The 12,041-nt window shown below is 36.4% G+C and overlaps 1 protein-coding gene and 1 pseudogene across 1 annotated transcript in view; one reads left to right on the top strand and one right to left on the bottom strand.

Annotated features, from left to right (window-relative positions):
* The first annotated feature begins 7,374 nt into the window (after positions 1 to 7,374).
* Positions 7,375 to 12,041, top strand: part of LOC125661067 (tripartite motif-containing protein 3-like) — a 36,190-nt pseudogene continuing 31,523 nt past the window's right edge.
* The window catches only part of LOC130049913 (uncharacterized), a 36,618-nt gene continuing 35,345 nt past the window's right edge, over positions 10,769 to 12,041 (bottom strand). Inside the window, exon 2 of the mRNA XM_056148165.1 lies at positions 10,769 to 11,273. Within this exon, the coding sequence (XP_056004140.1) occupies positions 11,136 to 11,273 (138 nt within the window). The 3' untranslated portion in view covers positions 10,769 to 11,135. The remainder of the gene's footprint in view (positions 11,274 to 12,041) is intronic.

A 12,041-nucleotide genomic window follows, 5' to 3' on the forward strand; every position in this document is an offset into this window, starting at 1 on the left:
TTCCCCTGTGTTGACGATTTAGCATTTACAAGTTTGGGCAAAAGCACAAATTATTATAATTATTTTACATTGCTTGACACGAGTTTTAAAAAAGTCACCCCTCCCATACTTTGAAAAATAAAAACAAACGATGCCACATAATGTACATTTACCGTATGTACGTGTCAGAATGTCAAACTGATATAACTTTCTTACGCCTATATTTATGAAGACATTGTCAATAAACTGATATTTACTAGTCTTGCCAAATTTGAAACTTTTGTAACATTTGTCCTTAATGCAAAGATGCAATTGTTTATCTGGTACGTTTCTACATTAGCCTTTAAATATATACAAATATTGCTCGATAGAACTACAATCTATGGTCACATTAAGAAAAAAAAAAGTTTTGTACTTACTTGTGGATAAATCCTAGGATTATTTCGTCGGGTCGATGTAGCTGCGACAAATGAATGACACAAAATGTAAGTAGGAATATTTAATACTATTAAGAGTTTTGAGATGTTGCCACAAGGTATACTGTACGTATTATTTGTTTAATGCATCAATCTTGACTCCTTTTGGGGGTGTTTGTTAATTACGGGTATCCCAAACGATCGAGCTCGTAAAGTTTGAAGCCATACCTGAACACCTGTAAATTCTGGATGTCACTACGCATGTAGACTAAAGTGTTTTCCTTTTCACATGCATTGTTTATATATTATACCCATGCATTAAATGTATCTGTACATGTAATAGTATACACAATCTACATACGATATTTGCTTTTATTTGTGTATTAATTTTGCGTGTATTAATGTACAATTTGCGATAATTTCATGAAATATATACATGTATACTCGGTACTTGTACACAAATATATTACATTGAATATATACAAAACTGTAAAATATGCTGTATCACGATTCCAGTTTATTTCATTTTTTATTAATTGATGAAATATACACGTACATGCATTTTATTACTTGATTATGAAATAAGTAAAATCCCAGGGAAAAAAACGAAACATTCCGAGTAAATAGATTGTTTTGCGTTCAGCGGGCGCTAAGCGTTTGTTCACCGTTCACTTTGCGCTCTGCGTTCGCTCACCGTTCACCAAACTGCGTTCACCGTTCAAGTGGGAAAGAAGAACTTTTCAGGGACTGTACATGTAGCTGCGCTTCCTCAAACGGCAGTACCGTCAACATATTCTTTATATTCAACCTACCATATCTAGCACACTCGAGACTATTTCACATTGCATTACTATAAATCATGTTTTACACCTTATTGATTAGTTCTACCTGTGTGTATTATGTGTGCCATTTAAATGTATTTTGATCTGCCAGACAAAGAAGTGAATAGCAGGTCCCGTAAAACCTCGTTTAAATATCATACCTGCATCCCAAAGGGAACAACCAATGTAGATCAACTATAGATAATGTAAGTATTAACCACAGATGCCATATCAGTTTTGTTATTTGAATTCGCATAAAATGAAATGAAGAGTGCATATTCATAAACCTATATATTTTTCACGCAATGTACAGAGAGTTATATTATACAGGTTCTGACTTGTTCAGGTGTTATATAGTGTTATATAGAGGACTGACCAAATATTGAAACTTCCCCGGAGGACTGGGTATATACTGAGACTTCTCCTGGAGGACTGGCGATATAGTGAGACTTCCCAAGGGGAATGGTTATATAGTGAAACTTCCCAGGAAGAGTGGCTATATAGTGAGATTTCCCACGGAGGACTACATGTAAATGGCTATATACTGAGACACTCCCCCGGAGGATTGGCTATATAGTGAGACTTCTCCCGGAGGACTGACTATATAATGATACTTCTCCTGGAGGAATGGCTATATAATGAAACTTCCCCGGAAGACTGGCTATATAGTGCGACTTCCCCCGGAGGACTGGCTATATAGTGATATTTCTCCCGAAGGACTGGCTATATTGTGAGACTTCTCCCTAGTCACGTTCAACCAGACGGTCTGCTTTCTCCGGAAATATCTCACAAGTATAGAGTAAGATCGTAAGGGTTAGGTATGGTGACTGATTGGTGTTATGTTATTCTTTATCGTCTTTTCGGTATTTGAAGATGAAAAGACAAAAGGTAACGATATAACGAAAAGACGATAAATGATAATATCAGCTACTGTTCGCTTCAAAATAACGAAAAAACGACAAATTGTAAAATGGTACCAATCAACCCCATACCTAACCCCTAGGGTAGCCACTACAGTATTGAATGCAGCATCTCGATAATACCTGTTACTGTTAGGGTGCTATGATTTAGTTTCGATTTGATTCTCACCGACCTAAATACAGTCAAATTCGAAAGATATTATTATTTTCATTATTTAATCAGTCATTGGGAAAATCACCACTACAATATAACAAATGTGCTCGCTGTCAGCTGTAAATTGTACTTTCACTTTTGCCTCCCAAAGAAATATTGGCAAAATTGAATGCAAAACGGTTTTGCCATATCCCGTAGGTAGAACAACAGTTTTTTAACAATATAGTCGTAAATCCTTAAATTTAAACGGCAAATTCGATGTATTACAAATTTCTTCGGTAGTCGTAAAAATAACTGCACTGGGTGTAGCTATAATCTGGCTAGATAGTGTGTATTCTATCGCGGAAGTCTCACTATATATGCATACTTTAGGGGAAAAGTCTCACTATATAGCCAGACTTTAGGAGAGAAGTCTCACTATATAGCCATACTTTAGTGGATGAGTTTCACTATATAGCCATACTTTAGTGGATAAGTCTTACTATATAGCCATACTTTAGTGGAGAAGTCCCACTATATAGCCAGAGTTTAGTGGAGAAGTCCCACTATATAGCCAGAGTTTAGTGGAGAAGTCTCACTATATAGGCAGACTTTAGGAGAGAAGTTTCACGATATAGCCATACTTTAGTGGATAAATCTCACTATATAGCCATACTTTAGTGGAGAAGTCCCACTATATAGCCAGAGTTTAGTGGAGAAGTCTCACTATATAGGCAGACTTTAGGAGAGAAGTTTCACTATATAGCCAGACTTTAGTGAAGAAGTCTCACTATATAGCCAGACTTTAATGGAGAAGTTTCACTATATAGCCAGACTTAAGGGAGAAGTTTCACTATATAGCCAGACTTAAGGGAGAAATTTCACTATATAGCCAGACTTAAGGGAGAAGTTTCACTATATAGCCAGACTTAAGGGAGAAGTTTCACTATATAGCCAGACTTAAGGGAGAAGTTTCACTATATAGCCAGACTTAAGGGAGAAGTATCACTATATAGCCATACTTTAAGGGAGAAGTATCACTATATAGCCATACTTTAAGGGAGAAGTCTCACTATATAGCCAGACTTAAGGGAGAAGTCTCACTATATAGCCAGACTTTAATGGAGAAGTTTCACTATATAGCCAGACTTAAGGGAGAAGTTTCACTATATAGCCAGACTTAAGGGAGAAGTTTCACTATATAGCCAGACTTAAGGGAGAAGTTTCACTATATAGCCAGACTTAAGGGAGAAGTTTCACTATATAGCTATACTTTAAGGGAGAAGTATCACTATATAGCCATACTTTAAGGGAGAAGTTTCACTATATAGCCAGACTTTAGTGGAGGAGTCTCACTATATAGCCAGACTTTAGTGGAGAAGTCTCACTATATAGCCGGTCCGCTCTCTAAGTGAAGCATCCCCGTTACTTTAGTATCCGGAATAGTCCTTTTCGCTAAAATTTACATACATGTATTTATTGGAATACAAACACATTTTCTTTTATGCACTGTCTTTATTCAGTTTACCATGTACATAATTTCCGAACATTTGAAATGACACATTCTACTTCAGTGCATAGGGCTTCTCGGGCAGTGCATGAGGACAGGTTGTGTTAAGAATGAATATTTTCATAACTTTGATATCGGAAATTTTGAATTGTAACAATATAAGCAATCTATATGATCATAATGTAAAACTTGTATGGTATATAATGAATCTGAAGTTCTATCAGAGCTTAAGAGAGCTATCAGAGGATAAGATGGGTGTGGGAGGGAGGCGTGGACCAATCCTCAGAGGAAATGACTCTAAAGAGTCCACTGTTATGCTTCCAGCGTGTCTATGCCTAAGCCCTGTTAGGGGGGGGGGTGCATTATTACGGCGTAACATGCGCGAAAATTAACTCGTAATCTTCTCACCAAATTAGAATGGAATATTATTTAGGACACATGGATGTTTTTTTAAAGGTTTGGAAGATGATATCTACAACATATGATATCGTGTGCATGATGAAAGGTGAAGATATCGAACAGTGATAAATCTCAAAACTCCTATAAGCAATACAAAATAGATAGTTGGGTAAACTCGGACCCCTGGACACACCAGAGGTGGGCTCAGGTGCCTAGGAAGAGTAAGCATCTCCTGTCGATCGGCCACATCCGCCGTAAGCCCTATATCTTGATCAGGTGACAAACGATGCAAAATGTCACAAAGATATTAGCATACGATATAAGAAGAAAGGTGAAGATAACGAACAGCGATCAATCTCATAACTCCTATAAGCAATACAAAATAGGTAGTTGGGCAAACACGGAGAACTGGACAAACCAGAGGTGATATCAGGTGCCTAGGAGGAGTAAGCATCGCCTGTCGACCTATATCCTGATCAGGTAAACGGAGTTATCCATAGTCAAAATAAGTGTGCCAAGAACGACCTAGCAATCGGTATGAAAAACCTCAAACAACATTTGACCCTATAATTGGTTGTATTGATGAACTAGATCGTTATAACGATAATAGAATTTGCGAAATACTGACTTCAAACGAGACTATTGAAACCCCTGCACCACGAACGTATTTATACTTGTCATATACACGACCTATTCTTATCTCGGACACAGGACTTATTATATCATGCGCTCGGTACATCATTTCGTACACGCGGCATAATTTTTGCAGGTTCATTTATTATTGGAATATATAGAATATTTCATTGAATCATGAATACTGTTTCAATGTGCGTCATTTATACTTTCTGTTTCACGATACAAGTTGAGTTTTATGATATAAATATCTGAACCGTGTTACAGAATTATATCACTTTTGGTGAAAAGACAATGAGTCAGAGTTTTATTTAGGTCTGGCTTTAAAGGACCGGGCTTGAATTTCTCCAACTTCGCTGGCCAACAGTTTACGATCCGCTCGAGAAGCGGAGTGGATTGTAAACCCTTGGATAGTGAAGTTGGGATTTGTCGAACAAATCTCATACTTAAATTTGATTTTTCTTCTATCTGAGCTGTTAATTTGAGTAAAATCTCGGATATGGTCAAAGTTTCGACTATGATTCTTTTCAACAAACCCAGACCTATGCCTTTCCAATTGGGAAAAATAGCGTTATTTGTTTGAAATTGGGAAAAGTGTTTCATACAAAGCTGTAGGGAAAAATCCAAACCAGTGCATTAAGGTATAATTTAACTTTGTGCGGGTTTCAAATTGGGAAAGGTTTACCTCATTTAGATTGGCAGATGTCAAAGAAATTAGATTTAATTAGCTATTTCGAGGCAAAATTGTAATTTGTAGGTTTCTGAACAATAAGGCTACCCTGCTTTTATTTGTTTCCATTGTTTTGGGAATTTTAAAACAAATATTTGGGAAAGTGCCTTATTTTTTGGCATTGGGAATTTGGCCTTATTTCCCCCCCCCCCCCCCCCATTTTACAGACCGTAAAATAACCCCCGAGAATGGATATTAAAAATACCAATATACGTATTAATCTGTCAAGAGTACAAGAGTAGCCTCCCTCCTTGACATTTGCCACCCCACCCTAAAAACTCCTAGAAAACGTAGTATTACTTCCATCCATGGAATTCTGTCTAACTAGCAATATTACCGTCACTGATATATTGCTATATATAGCGAAATGTCTCCCATTTTATCAGCAAATTATCCCCCTCCCTCCCTAGAATCTGAACATTATTTGATTTATTTGATTTGATACATTAAGATATTAATATTAAAATATTGATATCAGTAAAAAAAAGAGAGAGAGAGCATCTGTAAAAATATGGCACGCAATACTATGTAGTAGTTGAATGAGGATTATTGAGGATTAAGGATATATTAAATTCCGTGAACGGTATAATTATTTCATTAATGTTAATACATGATATCATTAATTCACTTCGGTTTTGATTTCTTTGAAGATGGATTATCCTTGTTAACTTCAGTCAACCCAGTAATTGAACGAAGAAGTTATTCGTTCAATACGCAATTTCCGAGTTGCCCAATAGTTCTTTCCCTTTGTGGAACTCTTACGCACAATGAGACGCAAAACATACTATCGTCCACACGCGGTGGGTACAAGTGCTTATCGTTGCCTTGATATATTGCTTAAAAGCCGATTATCAAACACCATGCAAAACCCAAACTGCAGGGACACAAAATATTAGTAAGTTTATTAGTATTTGATAATAAAATAGCTCAAACAAAAATCGCTAATCACCATCTTTCTTTGATTAGAATATCACTCGTGCAAAAGAGGAAATAAAAAATAATTTCACATTTGATTTAATGGCCTAATTCAAACAAATATTATTCTTGATATGGTCAGTTTAATGTATACTAACGGCTGGTATAAATAAAATTTACACTTTCATTACTTGTATCCGTTATTATATAGCTAGTTTATAATATATGTACACATCTGGTACCCACCCAAGCGTTCAACAGAACATAAGAGCTGATATATCGGAAGTTGCGTATTATTATATATACATTGGTACCGTATAAGTTTTACATTAGAGAAACTGATAAGGGAGAAACTCAATAAATGTCACAGACAGTCTACTGGTGGAGATGAAATCCAGATCAAGCACATAGCGGAACCTCAATACTGGTAGTTTGGGAGAAGCCTCACTTGTATAGCCAGTGTCCCGAGGTGTGGGTGGAAGTCTATTGGAGGAATTCTTATGATATAATACAGGTTTTACATGCATGTCTTTAACATTACTTAGATATACCAATATTGCTTTCTTTTCTTTGATTCGTGTAAGATGTTCATGTTTCTATATACATTTGATGCTGGTATAATCAAGAGATAAAACAATCATTTTTGGAGAGAGAAAAGCATGACAGTGTGAACTCTGGCGCTTAATGCCGGCATATTTCATGAAACACATTAACAACAGGAATATAAATAGACATGACGAGTTGCTGTTCATAACCTTATAATTGAAAATTAAACTCATTTTTATATTTCTGTCACAAATACACACACTGCCCACTGTTATTCGTGAGAAGATGACTATCATTATATCTTGTAAATACACCAATGACAAAAACATTGGAAATGTAAATCTGGTCTTTTAAAGCGCTCATTCATTTCAGATGGCACATTCCAAATTGAGCGTACCAAGCTTGGGTACACCCCAGCACTTTTTAGAGTGTGACATTAAAGACTGTGAGAGGAATTGTCAATTTTACTGCAATCCCTGCCATCAGCAGATGTGTGAACAATGCAGAGACGAGCATCTGAAGAATCCAGAATACAAGAACCATGACGTGGTCCTTTATCAACAACGAAAACGAGAACTTCCTGTGGAAAAATGGAAGATCCACCCTACTAAAGATATAGACATGCTTTGTGAGGAATGCCAACTTCCATTATTTTCCAAGTGTGCGACCCAGGAAGATCATCGGGGGCATACATTTATTGATCTAGAGACAGTTTATGCAGAAAATATGGCACTTTGCCTTGGGGAGATATCCAAAATCCACGAATATTTCCTTCCAACATCACAGGATTTACAGAAATAAATAAAAGGTGATTCTACAGAAATAAAGATGATCATGGACAGCTTAAGAACAGCCATGAAGGCTGATGGAGAGTCCCCCAAAAGCATGGTTAACGAAGTGGTGTCAGAAAATATACAACAAGTGGACAACATAGAGCAATCATTGCTGGAAAAATTACAGAGTCAAGATGCAACAGTGAATGATTACATTTCATATCTCCATGACCTTGTCAAAGAGTTCCATAGCTACCTGTCTTCTTCAAAGCTTACAGATATAATTCCTAAACTTTCTGAGATGTTCCAGGAAATCCGGCCCATACCAGAGACAACAAAACCGGTGACACCAGTGTTTACTGCTGGTCAATATAGCAAAGATGATGTTGCCAAATTACTCGGAAAAATAAATGTTAAAGACACAAAAGCAGAAACAAGAAAAACAAAACCCATGGAATTTCTGTCTCCTTCAGCATCAACAGAATCTACAAGTAAACAGAAGAAACAAGAAGAACGTAAACAACGTAAAAACTCTTATATGAAACAAATAATGACCCAATATTCCTCTCTCACTTCTGAATATATATATTATGGGGGAAGAAAAAAAAACGCACGCAGTGACAGTGTACAAGTATCTCCAGTGATTCTAACCTTGTGAACATCTTGGATATCTATATTATAGGAATAACAACACACCCACAAAGTGACAGTGTACAAATGTCTCCAATGATTCTTACTTAGTGAACATCATGGATATCTATATTATAGGAATAACAACACACCCACACAGTGACAGTGTACAAGTATCTCCAGTGATTCTTACTTTGTGAACATCATGGATATCTATATTATATTCTTTCTTCCTTAACCTCTCGCTCGAGAATTTTTCACTGATATGGATAAGACCGGTAAAGGGCTTCAAATTTAGGCCTACGCTCGGCGCCTACGGCCATTGAGCAGTGAGGGTTCTTTAGCGTGCCACACCTACTGTAACATGGACTCACATTCAGAGTATCGGGAGCTTATAAACTTTGACAGGGAATGCACGTCCATATAACCTGCGAAGAATCCATATAACGAATGCATCCTACAGCATAACGTTTAATTCTTAAAAAGTAAAGTTTTGGTATATGAAGACCTTGCCTCAAGAAATCTACATACAGAATATGAAATCACCATCTTTTAAAAATAGCTCAGGAGATATAGTTCTGAAATGTTTAACGGGTTATATTTTCTTAAAAGGAAGTAAAATTTCAATGTCGCAAGGTCAAAGTATGAAATAAACGATCTTGTCATAAGAAATCAATATACAAAATATGAAAGATCTACCTTGAATAGTTCAGGAGATTATCATAATGAATATTTCAGTGTAAATGAAATTATACATTTTGTAAATGAAAATGATATAGTTTGATTGTCTTTGCATTTTGTTGATAAAGAAAAATAATGGGGCGATAAGCATTATTGAGTAAATATGGCAAGCCGACAGTAATTACGGACACTTGCAGGTTGATAGATAATGCACAGATGTTAGAAATAACTTGTGTACGTGGTCAGTGGGTAAGAATGCACTATACCACTGGGGTCAATTCAGAAATAAGTAGCTTCTCACATACAGCCAGGGAGATGAGAATGTTGAATCCCCATATTAGGATAGGCGTTATTTAAGGATAATAATAGGTGATATAAAAACGCGCGCAAGGCGAAAAGTCGTCAGAATTCCTTGGCTAAATTCTGATGAAGTCTTGCTGTTTTTAGGTAAGAAGAAGTTGCCTGGTTTTGTAGTTTATAAGATTAACTTGTTGAATTTGCTAAGATAATGGATTGTTTTATTGATTATTTAGTCGTTGATGTTTAAGCTTTACTTTAATATTTGTAAATATAAAATTGTATTTATTAAAGGTGTGTGTTAAAAATGAAGAATTCCTTTGCTAAATTCTGACGAAGTCTTGCTGTTTTAGGTGCCGAGGACGCTATACACCAAAGTTAACGGGTTAGACTTTTTGCATTGGAATTGAGATTGGTTCAGTAGTTATCGATGAATGAATTACCCTGAATACGGGAAAACCATAAATATCATAAGAGAAATAAACGTTATGATAAGATCCTGAAGTTATTTCTAAAAATAGGTCCAGCTCAAACTTGACAACATAATAAGGCTTTGCCATAAAGAACCTGTCGTCACTAGACTCTGGCTTAAGGAGAGTGCATGTACGAACATTTGTCTGGCTTGTTAACGAATCAAAACTCGTCTTACAAGTTACATAGGAAATAAACATACACTGTTTTTAACAAACTTTAATGGTTGTTATGTTAGATATTAGAAACGCTTTAATTTATTTATAACTCGGACATTTTGGAGTTTTCTGTATGAGTGCAGTATCATATTGCATAGGTGATAAGTCTTGCACAAATACTTTTATTAATTCATGACCATGTGATCCTTGTTTGATATTGGTAACTGACAAGTAAAACAATTTCCCTTCATGAAACAAGCCACAAACAGGGATCCACAAATTCCTCAAAGGAGGTGTGACCTTAGATGTATTGTTTCTGCCCAGAAGGGTGCAGCCAACAAAATGGCACATCATGTCCTTTTTTTGCTACAAATGTCCCACCACATTTCTCCCATGAGCTGTTGTAATACACGAGCTCCACAAAGCTAAGCCTATCTCCTCACACTGAGAGTCTACAACCAATAAGGTTATCCCTCTTGATAACAAAACTACATGTGAAGTATCAAATCAATGGAGTACACACTGTGACCTGTAGTGTGTCTCTTCATGCTTTTTCTATAAGTTTGATGTCTTCATAAAGTAGTAAACAGAGAATGTCTTTGTGTCTTGATTAGATTGAATATTGACCTTGTGATTAGGAAGCAATGGACGTTTAAGGGAACTAGTATAACACGTTGTTAGATATTGAGCGGGCAGCACTTGGGTCCACAGACTGACAACCGACAGGTGCAAACGAATAAAAACAAAATATAGACAAGATTATTTTGTCAGTTGACCAAATTTATCAGAATATCTTTCACAATCGTCCTGTAATTTCATTACACACCGGCCAAAACAGAAAATAAGTTCCACTGAAAGCAAACAAAAATCATGTTACTAAATAAAACAAGATTACAGTAACTACACACATGTATATCATATGTACGATCGTTTCAAATCATGTAAAATATATAGTTATCAACGCCCATTTTATCATTGTTAGAGAAATAATTGGAAGAATTCGGTACAGTATTCTGTAGTTAGTGAACAAAGAAATCTATTGAAATGCTACTCATAGCACACCTTAAGACCAAATGTCCTACAAAACAGATCTTTTATTTTTCATTGAACCACTCGTGTAGAGTTATTTCCTGGTGTTTATCAACAGTCTGCTCTCACTCCATCCGTCAGAAGAGCCGTCACTGCTGCTCTGGTCCGCCGACTTGGCTGTTGTAACAGGTGCCCCTGTGTTGATTTCACTTTGAGGTTTTGCAGTATTTCGCTGAAAATCATGAAAAAAAACCAAACAAAATAAGACGCATAAAACACAATACCTCAACTATGTCCATCCTTATTTATGGCAAAACTGATCTTGAGGAATGACCTTGACCTTTAGGGATTACTCTCCCAAGTGTCACATGTAACCAAGATTTTTGCTGACATTCAACAAAACAGATAAACCCCCCCCCCCCAAAAAAAAAACAACAACTCGACTCTCATCTGGTTAGGATGAAGTAGTCGTCTATCATGCTGTGTTACTGTTAACTTGAATGAGGATGACAAGATGATGACACAATGATGACAGGATGATGATGACATGATGATGATTACACAATGATGATGACACGATAATAATGACACGATGATAATGACACGGTGATGATTGTGGGATAACGATGACAGAATAGTCTAATGACAACACACAGAAGCATTGTCCTATCTTGGCTCCCAACCTGTTTAAATTCATCTTTCAGATCAACAAGAGGCCCATGGGCCACATCGCTAACCTGAGTCATCTTGGCTCATATTTAAAGATTTTTCCTATATATATTCGCATGTAAAACTTTGATCCCTATTATGGCCCCAACCTACTCCCAGGGGCCGTGATTTTTACAAAATTGAATATGCACTATGTCATAAAGCTTTCATGCAAATGTAAACTTTTGTTGCCCGTGATTTTTCAGAAGATTTTTAATGATTTTCCCTATATATTTGTATGTAAAATGTTGATGCCCTACTGTTGCCCCATCTTATCCCCGGGGACCATGAC

This window comes from Ostrea edulis, chromosome 8, assembly GCF_947568905.1.
Source record: "Ostrea edulis chromosome 8, xbOstEdul1.1, whole genome shotgun sequence".
In the NCBI taxonomy this organism is placed as follows: Eukaryota; Metazoa; Mollusca; class Bivalvia; order Ostreida; family Ostreidae; genus Ostrea; species Ostrea edulis.